Source organism: Cynocephalus volans, chromosome 1 (genome assembly GCF_027409185.1).
Source record: "Cynocephalus volans isolate mCynVol1 chromosome 1, mCynVol1.pri, whole genome shotgun sequence".
In the NCBI taxonomy this organism is placed as follows: domain Eukaryota; kingdom Metazoa; phylum Chordata; class Mammalia; order Dermoptera; family Cynocephalidae; genus Cynocephalus; species Cynocephalus volans.
In genome coordinates, this window is record NC_084460.1 from 71,951,167 (window position 1) to 71,971,535 (window position 20,369).

At 40.0% G+C, this 20,369-nt stretch overlaps 1 protein-coding gene across 1 annotated transcript; it reads right to left on the reverse strand.

The window, feature by feature from the left end:
- Positions 1–17,941: 17,941 nt before the first annotated feature.
- On the reverse strand, positions 17,942–18,896 carry LOC134383903 (beta-defensin 103A). The gene is made up of 2 exons (XM_063105454.1): positions 18,837–18,896; positions 17,942–18,161 (listed from the first exon to the last, which is right to left on the reverse strand). The coding sequence occupies exons 1-2, from the start codon at positions 18,892–18,894 to the stop codon at positions 18,016–18,018; spliced, it is 204 nt and encodes a 67-aa protein (XP_062961524.1). The 5' UTR covers positions 18,895–18,896; the 3' UTR covers positions 17,942–18,015.
- Positions 18,897–20,369: the final 1,473 nt, after the last annotated feature.

Sequence of the window (20,369 nt, forward strand, 5' to 3'; positions counted from 1 at the left end):
AATTAGGATGATATCTCCCTTCTCATCTTCAGAGAGAGAGAAGGTTGGGACAAAGTAACTGAATAAATTGTTACATTCCTAGAGTCTCTGACACTTTCTATACAAGTGAGGATTCTAGGAATGTGCATTTCTGACCTCAAGTGGTTCATGGATTACGGCCATTCATGTCAAGAACTCGGATCTCCTATGAAGGTGCTGAAGGAAGCTCAATGTTCTTGAGATAGCAATTTGCTGTGTGTTTCTTAGAATAGCCCTTTGGGGGTATGTGACAGATTAATAAATAAATCTTGAACCATAAGAAACTCTTAATTGTATAGACATATTTCTGGTTAATTTTACTGAGAAGATGATTTTGGGGTAGAGATCTCCCATAGATGTGAAGTCACAGAACAGACATAGCATGTCCTCCACCCCCACCCAAGACTGAACCTGTTCACAATAAATTCCAAAGTACAAGCCTGAAATAAGTAGGTCCTTCATGTAATACTGAACTCAAGGCACACTGTAAGGGAGGGAACAGTTGGCATATGAGCATTAGGCATTTCTGTGAAGAAAAATTCTACAAAATTCAGGAAAATGTTTGTCATCATTTTTTTCCTCCAGTAAGTGCAGGTTTAGATTTTTTGTACTGCTGAATTTATACTCAGTGCATGATTTGTAACCAGTATATTTGTTTTCTGTTGCTGAAGTAACAAATTGACACAAGCTTAGTGGCTTAAAACAACACAGATCTATTATCTTGCAGTTTTGGAAATCCAAAATCCTAAATCAAGGTTTCTGCAGGACTGTGTTCCTTTCTGGAGGCTTTAAGAGAGAATCTATGTTCGTTTGTTTGCTTGCTATTTTTTGTTTACTTGTTTTGTTTTGCCTCACACAAGGAATGTGATGCTGCCACATTCCTTGGCTTGTGGCTTCTTCTTCTGTCTTCAAAGCCAGCAGTGGCTGGCTGGTTGATTCTCTCTCACATCAGATCACTCTGACACTGGCTTTTCTGTCTCTCTTTTCCACATTGAAGACCTTGTGATTACTTTGGGCACACCCAGATAATCTCTCTATTTTAAGGTCTGTTGATTAGCAACCTTAATTCTCATTTGACATGTAAGGTAACATATTCACAAATTCTAGTGATTAGGACATGAACATCTGCCTACCACACCAAGTAAAATAAAACTCAGTTGTGTAATTAAAAAAATACTTCAGTCAAAAAAGTTGTCTTCAAGGGGAAAAACTCAGTGATTTATAGAATTTCCAGATAAAATACAGGAGGCCTAGTTAAATATGAGTTGCAGATAAGCCACTAATAACTTTTTACTATATGTACATCCCATATATCATATATATATTATGCCAAAAATTTAGTGGTTTTTATTTGAAATTTACATATAACTGGGTGTCCTGTTGCTGTGGATTGATTGAATTGTGTCCCCCAATTTTCATTTATTGGAAGTTTATTCCACAGTGTAACTGTTGAGGATGGGAAATCCTTTCATGGTAATTGAAAGGTGGAGCCTTGACGAGGTGTTTAGATTGTAGGACCATGCCGTATTGAATGAATTTAAAATGGTGGTCAGGGGCATGGTTTGTAGGGCTGTAAAAGGAAGGAGAGCCTGTCTCTCTCTGCTCTGTCTGCTCTGCCATTTCACAATGTGATACTCTGCTGTCACTGTCACCACCACCAAGGCCTTCATCAAATGTGTTCTCTGGACTTTGGACTTCACAACCTCGGAAACTGTAAGCAATAAAATTTCCTTTCTTATAAATCACCCAGTTCTGTGTATTTTGTTATAAACAACAGAAATGGACTAATACACCTGTATTTTTATTTGTTAAATCTGTCAACCCTAGTGATTTACCATTAATAAAAACAATACATGTTTATTCTAAGTTGTTCATTTATGAGACCAAAACTAAAAAAACTACATGTAAGGTTATGTTGCAGGTCTCTTTTTAAAAGTTTCCTTGATGTGTCATCACCCCCGCAAATTGTCCTATAATCAGATCTTTTTATATTTCTTCATTGGTTTCTCCTTATCTTTCTTTGATAAAGGGTTTTACTTGAAATTATTTACTTTAAAGCAACTACTCCATCCTAAGTTTATTAAGGGACAGTTGTTAGGATTATAAAGCCTATTCCCCAAGGAGGGATGGGGTCCTGTAGAATAGCTGACAATATCCATTTTTGTATAGATTTTCCTGTGGAACTTAAAAATATTAAATGATAATTCTGGAACTTAAAATATAATGTCTGAAATAAATACTACAATAGTTGGGTTTATCAGCAGATTGGCTATAGCAGAAGAGAGTATCCAATAATTAGAATAGGAGTCAATTGAAAATTTCCAAATTGAAGCACAGAGAAACAATATGAAAATTAGAAAATAGCATAAAATACATGTGAGGATACAATGAAAAGGTGAGATAGATATATATAAATATACAAAACACATATTCCCAGTAATAGAAGAGACAGAGGATGGACAATAGTAATACGTCAAGGACTAATGACTAAAGATATTCTAAAGCTAATATCAATTCACATATTAAATTAAAAAAACCTCTGCAAAACACGAACAGAATATATATAAACTATATGTAGACTTGTCACACACAAATCCTGTTCTTTGGAGATTCTCCTTACTTGGAGGAGACATAGCTGTAACAAAGATCAGGTGCTAATTTTGTAAGATAGCCAGATGAATTCAATAAAAAAATAATGAAATTAGCTAGAGTGTTTGAAATTAATCTTTTCTCTTTCTTTTATTTTCTCTCTCTTTTTCTCCCACTTCAGGCACAGTGGGATAGGTATAATTTCCTCTTTTATGTCATGAGTTAACACATATAGAGAGGTGGGATAAGACACGTACATGGACTTGGTTGGAAAGCAGTCTGCAAATGATCCAAATTTCTGGGGTTATCCTGTTTTTTAATATCCAAATTAAACAGCTCCAGCTCCCATCCCTTAGAAATGCAAGCAGATGTTCAAATGTTCCTCAAGATTCTCTCTTGGTGCTACACCCACAGCATTTTGTCCAAACTCCTACTTCTAGCTTCTCCATCATCTTCTCTGGCCACTTCCACTTACCTCTCGCTGGCAGCTGCTCTCTTGATTTGGAGGTTTGCACCAAGGGTGACTGAGGCTCTCCCTGTTTCCAAGAGTTCACAGCCACAAAGCCATTGAGAGAGACAAAGTTTTGTGAAAAGTGAGGATGTCACAGCTACTGCACAAAAGTGTTAAAAAATAAAATTAAAAATCAGACTGTATTTTAGCTCAAGATGTTTGGCTATTCTTAGCTATAGATCTCTCCAGGCCAGATTCTGCCTTTAGATTACAGGCACACCCACTCCTTTTGTATCCCAAAACTCCTTTCATTTTTAATCTCAGAGGACTAAGCCACTCTGGCCTGATTCCACAAGAAAAATCAGAAAGTTCTTTTATTTTTAGAAATGTAGAGCTATTGAGCTTTTTCTTAATTTCATCTCAATTTTACAAATACACTCAGGTGTCTTGACTTTCAAGACCAAACAGCCATTAAAGTGTTTTCTTAAAGAAAAGGGCAGTTCCTCCCTGAGTGACTTGCCATGCCCCTAGAACACAGGAATGAGTGACATCATCATTGGGACTTCTTCATTCGCTGTGTGAAACTTCATCTCACCTATACAATCAAAGATACATACTTCCAGGCACCAGGAGAGCAACAAATTTGTCAGAAATAAAAATATTGTAAATTGCCAAAAGTAAATGATTAAATAAAGACAGAAGCTTACAGGCCTGGGATGAAGGTCAGGCAAGTAAGATCAGCTGTGCCACTGCAGGATTAGATCCAGTCCTTATCTAAAATTTGGATATTTTGTCAATCTTAAAAGTTTTTTGCATTAATTTTAATTTAAAATATATTGTATTATCATATTTATCTTGAGCACAGCATTTTTTGTTACTTAAACTTGCACCTGAGGCCAGTGCCTTCCTCACCTCCCCTAATCCCACCCAGTTGTATCTATCTAGATAAAAATGTTTTTACTCTAAATGTTTTTACACTTTTTTCAATCTTGAGTCTCTAGGAAATCCAAGGGATTATTTTGGAACTGAAGTGCCTTTACCAAGAGGTAGATTATATGCACATTAAATGAAGAATTACTGAGAAGAAACAGATCTTCTTACACATAAAGGACACAGAAGAGTTCATGCCCTTCCAAGGAAGACAGAGGGCTAGGTCAGTATCTTTATTCTTCCCCTTACAGTCTATGGTCTCTTTCTGATGTTCATGTCCTTCTTTCAGTGTTCCATTCTGTATTTTCTCATTTATTCGTGCCTTTAAGAAAAACATGCCTTTCCACATCATTTACTCGAATCATACTATGTCGACATGTGAGTAAAACTTTGTACAACTCCACTTTGCCCTTCAATTTATAATAATTTATGAAGCAATGTCTCCCCTCAATGAACAGTACCTAAATAAATAAGACAGAGTCCACACCCGTGGAGAGAGTACAGCCAAGTGGAGAACTGCAAACACACTCACAGGTGCACAGGCACAGCTGAGTGCCAGCTGAAGCTGGAAGGAGGAGCCCTGGTGAGGAGTGGAGCGGCAGGCTCGCCTTCTTCGGGGGATCAGTTAGGTTCCAGGAGAGAAGTGGTGTTTGAGTTGAGGCTTGAATTAGGCATATTTTTAAGGAAGATGTGGGGCAGGGGAGGGTGTGCAAAGGGAGGAAGAGGAAAGCACTCATTATAAGAAAGCACCAGGAATACCTGGGGAAGGTCAAGGTGTTCTCAGTCACCAGATCCAGGTTCCTGGTCAAACTGTGGAGAAAAAATCTTTCACAGGACCAAGTTAAGCCTGCACCATGGAGATCAGGGAAAGAAAAGGATAGTGGAACAGACAGACAAACAGAACATTCAAACAACAGGACTTTATTACAAAGTTAAAAATATACACAGAAGCATTTGTGGGCATCCTGCATGGGTGAAGCGTGCCCCCCATGGATTCCTAAGAGGAGGGTTTATATGTTGTTCTAGGACTGGGGTGTTTCTCTGTCCTAAGGGGAGGAATACTCAGCTGTGGGGGAGGATCTAAGGTAATTAAGGTCTAATAGGCCAATGCAAGGTTGCATCAGCTTCCTGTCATGCGTCCCTGAGTTTCTCAAGTTTCTCGTCATATGCAGTGAAGCCACTTTCCCCTTAACTTTGCCCTTTCCAGTCTAACATCACGGGTTGAAGGTCCTTTCCTTTTTTTTTCTCCTAGTGCTCAGGGGAAGCAGTTTTGTAGTCTGCAAAGTTCCAGGCGCAGTACACTGATTGGTAGCGTGGTTAAGCTGTCCTTGGCGCATTGTGGGTTCATTAACTGCTGGTGCCAATCCAGTCTGAATACTGATGAGTGGCCTCTCTGGGGCATGTCCCTACTCCATCCTGCCTCAAAGTGACCCGAAGGAAATAGATGCTGATAAACTTGGAAAACCCTTCAGAGTCCTACTGTGATGTCGCTGATCTTTAGTGTGGACAGGTTAAAGGGACGTCCATGAGGATTTTGGAGATTGGCCAGAGTGAAACGAACACTACACAATCACCACAGTTACTAGAAGGCAAGATTCTTTGTCTCTGAACACAGTAGTTTAATTTGGTTTAACTTTTATGTCTTTTTGAAGGGAGCAGTTTCTGACTCCACATTTTTCACAGCAATTTCTTGACCTTCCTACTTCTTTCTTCTGCAGCATTTTGTTCTGGGAATACCACAGGTGCCAGTCTGTTTCAATTTTCCAGAGTATGTGAACCCTAAACAAATGCCTCCATTCCTAAGGCAGTGAACAGGACTTATGTTTTTAGTAAAACCTAAAAGGAAATAAATTGTGTGGCTACTACTAATGTCTGGAATCCTGTCGACGTTGCCAATTGTCTAGCTCTTAATCCTGTTCATGACACCAATTGTAAGGCTAGGCAACCACGCCAGTTGTCAGGCTCTTTTACCTGCTGGCAATCCTGCCGACTGGGCCAATTGTTGAGCTAGGGCTGGGTCTGGAGCTCCCAGACCCCTCAAGCCAATTCACAGACTAGGTCACAAACCCTTCACATGTCAGGCTGGGTCACCAGACCCTACACACACCAGGCTGGATCACCAGACCCCTTCACAAAGGTCTATGAGCTAGGTAACTGGCCAAAATGTCCTTGGAGCCATAGATTGGAAAGCATGGCTGCTCTGGGCAGATTCCCAAGGCAGACGCCTGCCTGCTTGCTTCACTAAAACTCCTCTCTACCTCTCTCCCCCTCTGTCTCTCTGTCTCTCTGTCTCTCTCTCTCTTTCATGCTCTCTCTCTCTCTCAAGAACATAAGAATAGCAACAAAACTAAAAAGATACATTGGTATGTATGTGCACCAACTCCACACACACACACACACACACAATTTGCTTACAAAGGATGTGCTAAAACCACACCCAACTGGACCCAAGGTGAGGTCTCTGGCCAAACTATTCTATTTTCCCAACACAAATATAAAAGGAGTGGTAGAGTGTTAGAATTCAAAGCACCATGTGAGGGAGACAATGTGTCTGTCAGCTCGAGTAAATCCCCAGAAATTTTCTCTCCCAGGATTGGGGTTATTTCATCACAACAATGAGACCCGAGTTGATGGTTACTTGGATCTGATTTTCTGACAGAGACTAGCACTGCTGCAGTATATGGGGGTACCCATTTTCCTAGAACCAGAATGTTGAAGGTTCTGATCTGTGGCTGAGTGACTGGGTCCTCCAGGTGGGATCGGGTAGAAGGCTGACAAAGATTACATGCAAATTCAGCTCCACCACAAGAAAATATCCTTAAAGCTACCCTGCCTCTGTTTTCACACAAAGGCCAGTAGTTTCAGAATTAGAATCTAGAATAGGCATTAGCACGTACCTATTTTTAACATTTTGTTTTCTAGGTCATTTAGTCCATTAAGTATTTGAGCTGAGATCCAGAAGAAAATGCAGCTCAAAGTGTAGAAATTGTTTAATGAGAACTTAATACCTAAGTAATTTACAATTGAGAAGAACAATTAATGGTAAAATTAAATTTTTGTAATAGTGTCTCTAATATCTATACCTGATCTCAATCTCATACTTTCTTTACCCCTTCCTTCCTTCTGGCACTGTTCTAAATGTTGGAACCAAGAACTCATAAACAAAATTGATTAAAAGGGGCTTTTTCCATATAATTTCTATCCGATGAGTTATTTCAGTTAGTCTTGCATTTTCTGTCTCCCTCTCTCCATATCTCCCTTCTACTCTCCTCCCTTCCTTCCTTCATCCCTTGCATTCTATTGCCATAATTCAAAGGATAAAATAAAGGGTAGGCATCCAATTCCAAAAGTTGCTTTCAATGGCTTGCCCTTGTGCTGTGGACCTGGAATAGCCCTGTAGAGGAAGGTGTTCTCAAGGGCCTTTGATCTGAAAAGATGAAGGGACAGGATGTTCCCAAAGCAGAGTTCCCAAAGGGTAGGCTGGTCCTTGTTATTCTCTGGACTGTCTAGGCCAGCCAAAGACTCCACCCTTTAAATATAATGGTCTATAAAAATGACATTCTGCACTTCTTTCTTTGGATAAAATCAAAATTTCATACTTTTATTTTTAAAAAGTCACCTAACAGAGGTTTCAACTACAGTCTTAACAGTCAGCATAAAGAGCAGTGAGGAGATGTGATTTACAAACTGTTCAGTCCATTAGGGTTGGCTTAGGAAAGGTGGAGAGTTGTGCATTGAGCTTCTTTCACTCCTGAAATGGTGTTAGGTACTCATAAGCTGTACATATAATCTATTCGGTCTAAAATGTGCTTAGAAGAAAGAGAGAGAGAGAAGGGGAGAGGGAGACGCGATCCCACCCTTTCCCTGTGCTCCACCCTTGCATTACCCTGGCCCATCTCACCTGGAAGAGGCAGCAGTGGAAAGTGAAGAGAAGTAAAGGATTCACATGGCTGACGTCTGTGAGCTAAGCGACAAGCCGGGACTGGAGGAGAAGTTGAGCTTTCTACCTCGTAAAGTTCTAGTCACCTGGTTCTTAAGTAGAATTCAGCATTGGCTGCAATTCCAGCAATTACAGAGTGATTCAAACTGACCATCTTCTCTGGTGCATCAAAGGAACTACCCTTGGAGAGCAAAGCACAGCCAGCTGCCCTGATGCTGATGAGGACAAGAGAAACCCAGAAAATCCTCTCCTCCTGCCCTGGGGACCAGAAGCATCTTCCTGCCTTGCTCCAGTTGGGTCCTTGGGTGTAGATGGGGTGAGGGACCCCGTCCTGTCTCCTATGGGAACAGACTTGAGACATGGCCTGCAACTCATATGCCTGCTCCATAGAATGTTAAATCTGCCAACTTCTTGCTTTTCCTGAGAGTCTTGGGTCAGACTGGAAACTAGTCCCATCTAATTCCACGATCCCTGGGCATATTTCACTCCTAAGGATGCAACAGGCCCTGCTTCAACCCAGAGTCCCGAGAGGTAGTCGTGGCTTTTCACAGCACCAGGAGGGGGTTGCGTACTCAGGGAAGAAGGACAGGGTGGGCCCAGTTCTCCCAGATTACCATGGGATGGTAAACTTCATGTGAAACATCTCCTAAGATGCATCATCATCGCAGCATGACAAACTGTGAGGCAGACGGGTGAGCCATTATCCCCTCCTCAGAGAGAGCTGGGAGGGTGAAACTGTGACTCAGCACGTCTCCTCACAGTCTATGAGTGACAAAGCAAGTGAGTGTACTGAGGGCTACGCTTCAGTCCATTTGGTTCAGTCTTTCAGGTGACATCCAGCCCCCCCGTGAAGGCACCTCACAAAGTTCATGAAAGAGTAGATTAAATCTTTTCACAAACTTTTTGAAGTAGTCGTGTAACACCAGTGCTTTGAGAGTCACTGGTTTCTCTGCTTTCTATAAACGTCAATGCTAAGGGATCTAACTGCCACTCGGATTTTGTGGAGAAACACTGACTGGAACTCCGAGGCCTCACATGGTCTGCCTGTTGTCAGTGGGACCAGTTCTGAGAGACCCCCTGGCTTCAGGGTTGTGTGAGGTCTCTGGTGTCTTTCAGAACCCCATTGTTCCGCTGTAACCCAGAAAAGCAATCGGTGGCTACAGTCAATGGACAGAGCCTGATGCCAGGCACTGGGGCTTTTCTGAGGGACAGCAAGTTGCATTGTCAGACCATCAAACCACCTCCCTATCTTGACCTAAATGAAATTTGAGAGAGACAAGAATGTAGAATCTATGAATCAGGATCAATTCTGATAAGTGCTATAACACTATGAACCTACGATTCAGGATTAGTTAAGAAATCTGTGATTCAGGGTTAATTCTGATAAGTGCTATAACAGGTACAAGCAAAATGGTACAACAATGGAGAAAGAGGGATAATTTGGTTATGGGTTACTTGATCTCTTTATTTAAAATGTCATATTTTATAGACCCATAGTTTGCAGCAGGGCAGAGATGTTTTTAAAGGAAGCTGATGGTGAGATCATATGGGCAAGACTGGCGATGTATGAAAAGAGGACTGGGTTAACCTGGCTTTGTAGGAAGTTCTAAATGGACTTGCATCCATGGCTTGAGTTATTGTCAGCAGAGGATCATGTCCCTTCTTGGGACTTTGTTTCCCTGTGTGGTCTTGTAGGAGAATGTTTATTTATTCCTGAAATTAAAACTATTTCTTCCAGGCCAAGGAAGCTTACAGAACAACTAAATGTATAAAAAACCTACATACACTCTACCTAAATTAATAGTTAACTTTTTAAATATATATTGGCTATATTTCTCTCATGTTGAAAGACAATGAAAGAGAGTGACACTTCGCCCTAATTATCTCAGCATGCATCACTTAAGAATAAGAGAAAATTCCCACATAAATCACAATATCATGTACACATTATTTAAATAATTAAAATAAATATTAAATTAAAATAATTTATGTTTTAATAATTTTAAATATTTGGATTCTGGTTGATATTTACATTTCCCCACTTGTCCCAAGTATGGGCTTCATAGCTGTTGACTTTTTTCCTGGTTTATTTGTTAATCTAGATTTGCACATTGAATTAGGTTGTTGTGTCTATTTTTTTGAGTGAGAATTCTTAAGGAAACACCATAGAACATGGTAAGGGACGTTATTGGGATTCAGAGGTTGAATGAAGTTCGTGGTTCCATCTATTTCATGTTTAACATCAGTCCTGACTCATTCTTCCTTAATGACTTATATGCTTAAAATTATTATTATAAAAGTAAAACACTGTCACTTAGAAATTCACCTGAAGAACAGTGCAAGTTTGTCCTCCACTCACATTCCAACCTTAGGAAACCACCAGTAGCATTTTTGTCTGTCTACATTTTGTCCTGCCTAGATCTCAGGGCATTTGTGAAGGCCCTGTTAGATGAGGAGGCAAACTTGACCTGAAACAGGAAAACCACTGTGGAATCTATCACCCCCGTGTCCTTGAAAAAGAATGCCCAAAGGAGCAGGTCACACCAGCGTAGTTGCCTAAGGACCGCTGGACTGAGTGTTTCCATCAGGAATTCCTGTGACTGCAGCTGTTTCTTTTCTTAGAATGCTCTAAGGTGACTCTTTTGGGACTGTGTTCATCCTGGTGACAAAGGTTATTTGATGAAGACCACCAGAGGGGCACCTTTGCTCCTCAGAGGTAGGGCTACTATCTTGCTTCAGGAAGAAAGACCACATGCCAGCACAAGCACGGGGTGCGCCACAAAAACCAGAGATGTAGTTGTTACAGGATTTGGGGAAGTGCTGAGTTTAGGTAAAATCTGAATTAGTTTTCGTAAGGTCGAAGCAAAGCAAGGCCGTATGTAAAATGGTAACCATCAAGCCTGGGCTGGGAAGTACACTTATGATACTGCTCCTCCTTTGGGAAGATAAATGCTGTGTCTCCAAGCATCTTGCCTCTATCTGGAGAGAGAATTGAGGCTGTTTTTCTGTGGCAAAGTGGCTCAGTTTCCTCAGGCAAAACTGGGAAGTCCCATTCCTTTAGCTGTGCTTTTTGAAAAGCAAAGTTTCTCACATTTGTAATTTCAGAAAACAAGGTTTCTCAGCACTGTGTTCTCAATGTTAACTAACAAACGCGGTTCTTACCAGTTCCCATTTCTTGTGCCGGGGCCAACTCATGGGCTTGGGAACTGTGTGATAACACAGGGACCTGCTCTCGAAGGGGCCTGCACTTGGGGTAATGCTCTGTTGTCACCATCTTGACCTTCTTCATAGTTTTTTTCTTTGAATTGTGTTTTGTAAGAGAAGTCCCATGAGACAAGGGAGTATGCACTTGAGCAGAGTGGCTATGTCAGGTGCGCTGTCTGCACAGGCTCAGGTCCCCGGGCAAGGAGGGAAAAGTGTGTGGGGACAGGTGGCCTGGCCACCAGAGCGTGCATCCCTGGAGGATCCTGGGCACCTCGGGGCTGGGACTGGTGGTGGCAATGGCAGCAGATGCAGTGGTCTCAGTCCTGGGGAGAAAGGAGGGTCTCAGGGTGGGGGCAGCTCTGAGGCCTCTGTGCCCGTCCATCCCCAGAATCATCCTTGAAGCATCTGCACAAACATTAACTTCCCATCCTGAGCACCAGGTCAGGAACCATGTGTGCCCACGCAGCAAACTGTCAGGAAATCATTGCACAACAGAAGTGTGCACATGGATGTTGCAATAAAGCACATACCAGGCACTTACTAGAATTCTTCAGAGAGTTTAGAATTCTTCAGAGTCATCACAGGCTCAGGAATAGAAATTAAATTTATAAAGATTGCCACATTCAACAGAAAAGAACTCTCTTTTTACACGAAGCTTCAGATGAATCAATTACTAATAAAGACTATTTTAAAATTAATTGTTCCTTGTTACTGAAGAAACAGCAATACAATGCACTAACAAGAGTTTTGAATTAAAAGCAGGTCACAAATCCAATTTAGGTCTCTGGTGGGCCTCCAGAACTTACAGGAAATGTCAGAAGAAATGTCAAAATTCTGTTGTGTAAATTTACATTGAAAATTAAATTCAAAGTTAATGAAGCTGATTTGTTTAAAGAGTTAAATCTTTTTGTAAATTTTTTACAAGAATCACCAGCTCTAGATATACTAAAATTTTTGTTTCAAAATAATTTATCTGAATGTTGTCACAACTTATAAAATTCTCTTAACAGATCCAACAACAGTTGCATCAGCAGATTTTTCTCAAAAGAGAAAATGAAATTGCTCAAAATGACCTAATAAATGAATTTTCAGAAAAGTGGGCCAGAAAAAATATCCCATTAATAAAGTATTACTATTTATTCCATTAAAATTATGACACCAAAAACATTTTTTTTGTAAATTTCAAGATTATGTTATTCTAGTATAACTATTATCCCTATTACATTTCATAAGTTAAAAAATTATTTTTAAGGAAAAAAACTTTCTATGCTACTGCCTTGAACAACATTTTCTTTTCCTGCCTGTCAGACAAGGTGCCCTGTATTTTCATTTTGCACTGGGCCTTGCAGATTTTGTAGCCAGCCCTGCTTATAGCCACTTTTGTAGAAGTTATCTCATTTAATCCTCACTAAACCTGCCAGGTAGGTAGTACCCTACAGATGCAGGTTCTGGGGACTAAAAAGGTTAAAGGATGTGTCCAAGGTTACCTAGCTACGAGGTGGCAGAGATTTAATTTGTTATGGTGGTGGGTGATTTTTAATTTTAGCAGCTGGCCCGTCTGGGGATCTGAACCCATAGTGTTGGTCTTATAAGGCTGTGCTCTAACCAAGTGACAACCGGCCAGCCAGACATGTAATTTGAAACAAAATCAGCCTCTCTTCAAAGCCTGTGTTCCTAACTACCCTCACACAATCATTTCATTCTCCTACAACCCTAAGGTAGAGTTAATACTCCCAGCAGGCCTGGAGCTGCTGTTCCCCTCTCCCACCTCCTGAGGTAATGCAGCATTAGCAGCTTGGCCTCACCTTGGTAGGAGGTAAGCAATGAGGTGCAGATTACTGCCACCTAATGGCAGCTCTTGGTCTACATCACTTCACGATGCAGATCTGTTCTCATTTTGGGGGTATACTTGAGGCATATCATAATTTCTTTTTTACCCTTAATGAACCTAGTGAGAGTTCTAACCCTTTTATTAATCCTTTCAAATAACCATATTTTATTTATTTGTTCTTAATTTTTTTTTATTGTGTGTCCATACTCTTTTTGTCTACTTTTTTCTTTTTATTTACTTTGGGTTTGTTCTTTTTTTCTAGTTTCTTATGGTGGAATCTTAGATTTCTGATTTGTGAGCTTTATTCATTCCTATTATAAAAACATTTAATGTTATAAATTTCCCTGGAAGCACTGCTTTTGCTGCATTCCCACAAATTTTGGTATGTTGTGTTTTCATTTTCACTCAGTACAAAATATTTTGTTCCAATTTCCCTTGTGATTTCTCCGTTCACTCATTAGAAGCATGTTGATTAATTTCCAAATATTTGAGGATTTTTCCAGCTATCTTTATGTTATCGAGAGCTTTGTAAATTCCATTGTGGACAGACACTGTATTTTGTATGATTTTAAATTTTTTTGTATTTTTGAGGCTTGTTTTATAGCTCAGTATGGACTATATTGAGTATAATTTTTTTAAAAATTAATTTTTTTGTTGTTGAAGCATAATTAAGTACACATATTTTTGGCCTGCAAGTGTTGGCTACCATCACCTGTAATGATCAAATCAATATTATTAGCATATTCATTATTACAAATCGTAATTATCCTTTGTGCTCCTTACCTATCTTCTCAACCCTCCTCCCCCTTCCCCTGCCCCTGTCCCACCTCTATTAAACATAGATGGTTCTGTCCTCGTGAAAGTTCAATGTATTTTTGTGATCTCTTTTCTTTCCTTCCTTCCTTCCTTCCTTCCTTCCTTCCTTCCTTGCACACACTTATGAGTGAGGATATGTGGTGTTTCTGTTTCTGTGTCTGGCTTATTTCACTTAACATAATTTTCTCCAAGCTCATCCATGTTGCTGCAAATGGCAGAATTTCATTCTTTTTATGGCTGAGTAATATTCTATTGCATATATATACCACATTTACCTTATCCGGTTGTCTGTCAATGGACACTTGGCTTGGTTCCATATCTTGGCTATTGTAAATAGAGCTTCAGTGAACATGGGAGGGCAGGTTTCCCTTTGACATGATGATTTCCATTCCATTGGGTATGTATCCAGAAGTGGGATTGCTAGATCACTGGGTAACATTTCAATGCATTTTATCATTATTGGGTGGAATGTCCAGTAAGTTTCAAATAGGTCACATTGGATGGTACTGTTCAAGTCTTCTCTACCTTTACTGATATTTGTCTACTTTTCTATCTAATACAAAGAGAGATGTGTTGAAATATTCAATTGTAATTGTTAATTTGTCTATTTCTTCTCTCATTTATATCTGTTTTTAAAAAGAATTTTGAAATTCTGTTACTAGGTACATACTGATTTCATTCTTGGTGACTTGGGCACTTTGTCATTAGGAAAACTATCCTTCTTTATCCCTGGTTGTATACCTTGTTCTAAATTCTACTTTGATTTATAGTCAGTAGTGAATATAGCCAATTCTGTTTTCTCTAACGTTTCCATACTGTATACTATGGATTGAATTGTGTCCTCCCAAAGTTTAATGTGCTGGAGGCTTGGTCTCCACTGTGACAGTATTAAGAAGATGGGAAATCTGACTATGGTAATTGAAAGGTGGGGCCTTGAAGAGGTGATTAGATTGTAGGACCATGCCATAGTGAATGGATTAATAATGGTGGTCAGGGGTGCGGTTCTGAGGGCTTTAAAAGGAGAGTGCATGAAGAGCTCTCTGTCTCTCTGTGCTCCATTTTCTTCCATGTGAGACCCCTATGTTGCTGTAAAGCCACCACCAAAGACCCTTACTAGACGTGTTCCCTGGAGAAATGGACTAATACACTAGATCTCTTTCCATCCTTTTATTTTAACCTGCCTTTGTCCTTATATTTGATATATAAAGTGTTCTTTGTTTTGTTTTTTATAGACAGCATATATTTGTGTCTTGCTTTTTTACTGAACCGAAAATCTCTCCTTTTAAAGAGTGTCTAGAATGTTAACAACAAACTTAATTCCACCATATTGAGCCAAAGTTCCACCTGCTTCATTTTCTTCCTGCCTGAAGAAATTCTTTGCGTATTTTTGTATTTGTGTAGGTTTGCTGGTGAGGAATTCTCTTAGCTTTTTGTTGTTTTTGGAAAATGTGTTTACCTATTATTTGAAAATGTCTTTATCTTCATTGTTGAAATACATTTTGTTGTTATGGAATTATAGGTTAATGTATTTTTCACTTTTGGTACATAAAGATATCACTTCATTCTGGTTAGCATAGATTTTGGTGAAAAGTTTAATTTCTCTTTTTGTTCTTCTGTATGCAATATGTCTTTTCTCAGGTTGCTTTCAAGATATTTTCTTTATCACTGATTTAAAATATGGTTTTATTTATAGTTATTCTGCTTGGATTTCTTTGAGTACTAAATTAGTGGGTTTATACTCTCTCCAAATTTGGAAAACAATAAGCCATTTTTTCTTGAACTATATCCTCTCTCCCACCCCACTACTTCCTTCTAACTCCAAACACATATATGTGTTAAATTTCTTGATGCTTTCTTACAGCTCACTGTTAATTTTTTTCAGACTTTTTCTTCTCTCTTTGCTTCATTTCCTCATTTGTTTATACTAATACACTCTTGGGCTTACTGATCTTTTCTTCTGTAATGTCACATGCCATTAATCCAATTCAGAATTTTAAAAATTCAGATACTTATTTTTCATTTCTGGAAGTCCCATTTAATTCTTTATATTTTTCATTTCATAAACAGTGTTTTCTTTTCAACCTTGGACATATTTATAAAATTTGTGATAGTTCTTTTACATCCCTATTTGCTACTTCTAGTATCTTTGTTATTACTGTATTTGATTTTACTGAATAACATTTCTCCTGGTTATGAAATGTATTTTCCTGCTTCTTTGTATGCCTGGTAATGTTTGATTGGATTCAGTACATTATAATATTTAAATTGTTGACTGATGGATTTGGGTGTTTCCTTTTAAAGATTGTTGGACTTTATTGGGGCTCACATTTAGGTTTTTATAGATCAGTTTAGTCCTTCCAAGAATGGTTTTTAAACATTTGTCAGAGTAGTTGCAGGACAGCTAATCCAGAGTGAAATAGCACCACTACTGCTATGACACCTTTTTGAAGACTCAGAGGTCTCTCCTCTTGCTGGTGGGAATGCACATTTTCCCAGCCTGTGTGTGCTCCTGGAATTGTCATCCAATACCCTTTGGGTGTTTTAGTTTTCCTCTGGCCTTGTGAGGTTTTACCCCAAGCACACTCAGATCAGTACTCAGCCCAAGATTGAAGGACCAGCCTCCCCAGTCCCCCAGAGAACTCAGGAGCTCTGTCTCCTTCCAGACACCCATCTCTGGTATTCTGCTCTGGAAATGGAGGTGTCCTGTGCTGTCTGAACTTTGATTTCAGTTTTTTCAACACCGTAGGATTCCTGGCCTCCGTTTAAGTCACTCTCCCTGTGCTGTGGCCCGGAACCTGCCCCTGTAGTGGGGGTAAAGCAAAATATTTTGGCCTCAAAATATATTTCTTTGACACACCCCCCCTTGGAATTTGGGACATTACTCACTTGTGATTCCCCTTTGCTTTGCCCTTTCCCTGCATGTTAATACAACTTTTCTTCATATTGATCTAGATTTGTCAGTGATTTTTACTGATGAACCTCTAGGGGTGAGGAAATCTCCCTGGCCCTGCAGTAACTTGGGGCAGCCACAAGCCTCGCCTCATCTCTTTTCCTTCTCTTAGCAATTAGCCTCTTGCTAAGTCTGCTTGTCGTCCGGTGTGTTTGCAAACAGAAGTTTCACATGTGTTGACTGGTTCCCTCCTTGTGTTCTGTCTGAGGGTCAAAGCAGTTAGTCCTTTTTGGATGGAGAGTGAGGACCAGGCTTATCTTTTCAGGTCTTTGGTGTCCTCTTCCTGAGAGCCCAGTTGTCTTTTCTCCATAGCACTTGACTGGGGGCTAGTGTCAGGGATGACGGACCACCTACTCCATTCCCTGAAATCATTCCATGTCAACATTGAGAGGACACTGAATAGTTAACCTTCAGTTCCTCCAAATTATCTGCATGCATGCTGTTGAGTGGCATTCATGCTCAGGACACTTTACTAAGCATTCCAGAAAGGATTCAGACAAGGTCCTTGTTCTCAACATTTGTGTGTTTGTGCAATCAAATATGAAGACTGGCAGTATGCAAATGCACACAGTGCGAAAACCAAGCAAAGTCCATAGAGGGAGGACTCAAATCAGAGCCTGTGGTAAACAGGGGAAAGACCACATACACTTGGGAAATCAGCTGTGTTTTTAAGAAGAGGGTAGAATCTGAGATAGCCCCTGAGGGATAGGTTAAAGTTAAGAGATGACTTTGGAGGCGGGATTATATGTCAATCAGAGCAGAGGCATGGGTGACAGAAAAGAAAAGGCTTTTCTTTTCTTTTCTTTTTTGAGCAAGAGCCAGGCTCCTCATTTCTCTGAGGAAGAAAGTGTTCAGAAGGATTTGGGATGGCCCCTGAGAGATACATCGAAGAGAGAGAGATTTGGTGGAGAGATGCAATCCCGGATAGAGGGAATGGAAAGCTCATAGGCTTAGGGGACAAGGAGTAGATGAGTATTTTAGGAGAACAAAGAGTCTAATTTCACTGAGGTGTAAAATTACAAAAGAGAAGCAGAACCTGATGACCCTTAGAAAGAATGTGTCGGCCCCTTGAAGATTCCTGGAGAGACTCGACTCTATTTGAGTGAAAGGTGAGTCGTTAAGACTTTCTTAGTTTTCTATTTGGTAACAACTACCACAATAACCAGAATTATTTTAAAAATCAAGCTTTTAATATTTTTGAAAAAAATTAGTTTAATTTTTCTTTTATAAATTTCAAGGAGGCACTTCCCCCGTTTACAACATTCTCATCAAGTTTCCAGATTTTTTTATTTCTTCTTTCGGCAGCATTTTCGGCCACCTGTAGAACAGTGGCCTATCTGTTCCTCTTTTGGAAGGCAGCTAAGCACAGCACATCGGCCCCTTCTTATTTTGCAATAATATCTTTGTACTGTGTTTATGATTCCTCCATTACCTGCAATGAAAAAACAGTACATGTAGGAAGATTTTAGGAAGGTTTTTGGTACAAGGCTTTTAGAATTCCTCAGATAACTTATCTGTTGCATTTCTTTTATTCTTTTATTTCTTTTTTCCTTTTTCTATAAAATCAGGAATAAAGTAAAAGGTAGGACTAAGCAGCCAACAGATGTTTCTATGGGCTACAGCTCAGCTGTGACCCCACAGTGGTGTTGGGAAAGTGGAATGGCCACCAAGACTTCCTGTAGGAACATGTGGAGGCGCTGTGGGCTACAGTGGTCTTCAGGGCCTCTTAAGCCACCCAAAGACTCAACCTCCAACCACCAGGCTTAGTAAAATAGCAGTCTGTACTTTTGTTTTCAGATTCAATCAATCTTTCCTGTTGGTATTAAAATTTTTGTATCATGTTCTTTATGTCTCATTAACAGATATAACAGTCTTCCCCTGAGACGTGGGTGAAAAGATGTAACTATTTAGACTCTTAAGGGAGGATCAGAAAAGATTTGAAAGCCTGCTTTAAAGTTTTTGGTTATTCTTATCAGAAAAATAGTGATGTCTCATTCCCATATAACAAATCTACGTGGTCTAAATCTCCCTGAAGAAAGGAGTGAGACTGACTCTGAATTATATTTTCTCAGTTCCTTCAACCCTCTTGTTTCCCAGCCCATCTCACCTGGAGCAGGCACCAAGAACAGGAAGAGCAATGCAAACAGAAGGTAGTGGATCCTCATAGCTGACAGGCTTTGCAACAAGCTAAGACTGGATCGAAAGGCGTGCTCGTCTGCTTTATAAAGGCTCCGGCCATAGTAGAGATGTTGGTATGGCTGCAATTCTTGTAATATTACAGGGATGACAATATGGCATGCATGCTTCCTGGTGTACCACACCAGTGTCTCTTGTCACACAGAGCACACCCACTCACCCAGGAGTCACCCATTAGGTTGATAATTTACCCGTAGGCATATTCAGGCTCTGGGAACAGGACTGGCTTCTAGGTAGTGAGAAACAGGAGGAAAAATGGGCTGTCATTAAGAGCCCCTGATACATAAGGAGGTGCTGCAACTTGAGTGACACATCTTACACTACATCATTTTCTGAGAACTCCTAAATTTATGAGTCAAGAGATGCCTTACTTTACTTCATCAGAGAAAAAGCAAGCTGGGATGACACATGTAGTGAACTGGCATCTCCTTGTCGATGATGCTCTATAAAGAGGGGCTACAGAAGATACATCTAAGACCTCAGGTTACTCTGTGCCCTTGAGCATTTGAGGAAGTTCAGGGATCAAGTGATTTCCACTGGATATAGATTTTTTTTTTAACTTTTAGACTTAAATATTAAGGAATCCATTTGGTGAGTCATAATTGTTGACAGGCTATATAATCGGGAACCGAGGTAACAATGACATTGCCTGGTTATTGCACTGTGTGAATGCAACTATAACAGAGCTACCAAGGTTCTGGGGCGTGTTAGTTCTAGGAGTGTGTGTTCAGGATACTGGTGCACTTACCAGATTTACTAAGCAAACTCTGAACACCTACTATGGATAGAGACAAATTCATGTGCTCAGTGTGGGTCTGGAGATCCAGGAGGTAAAATACAAAGAGAGACCTGTCCTGGTTCTTTCCCTGAAGGAGCTCCACGTAAGTTAAGGCATGCAGTCAAGCAATAAGTATAGGGTGAATTCTGATAAGTGTCATAGTAAGGGCACAGGGCTGAGGAAATGTAGAAGTAAGGTAATTCATACTGAAGAACAGGTTTCTATCAGCAAATTTAAGAAGACTTTGCAGTTGTAGATACTTCTTTTTAAAACCTAACTTTCCTCTTAAGTTCAGACTTTGAGACAAAGCAATTGGAGGTATTTGTAAGCGGAGGAAGGAGATAAGTGTGGGGAGAGATGGGAGTTGACTCTGCAGTCTTAAACAGTTTAAGAGACAGGGTGAGGTTTGTTGTAGAGGATTATAACCAGCTCTCAGCCCAGGGTGCAGGGCTAGAGTCATCAGACCATTAGATCACTGGATATGACATTTCCACACGCAGAATAGACCTCCACAGGTGAACCCTTGGTCTAACCTGTTTCATCAAAGACCGGGAGGCATTTAGAAGGCAACACCACTATTCCATAAAAGATTCTATGTAAATGAAAGTCACTTTTTCTTGTCAGCTAATTTGGAGGCTGGGAATTGGGGACTGGGCTATGGAAGTC

Excerpts from the sequence above, each read along its gene's own strand:
- LOC134383903 (XM_063105454.1), bottom strand. The coding sequence starts at position 18,894 with ATGAGGATCCACTACCTTCTGTTTGCATTGCTCTTCCTGTTCTTGGTG. Across the intron at positions 18,162-18,836 it reads GTTCTTGGTGCCTGCTCCAG|GTAATGGAGGAATCATAAAC; the intron begins GTGAGATGGGCT and ends TTTTCATTGCAG.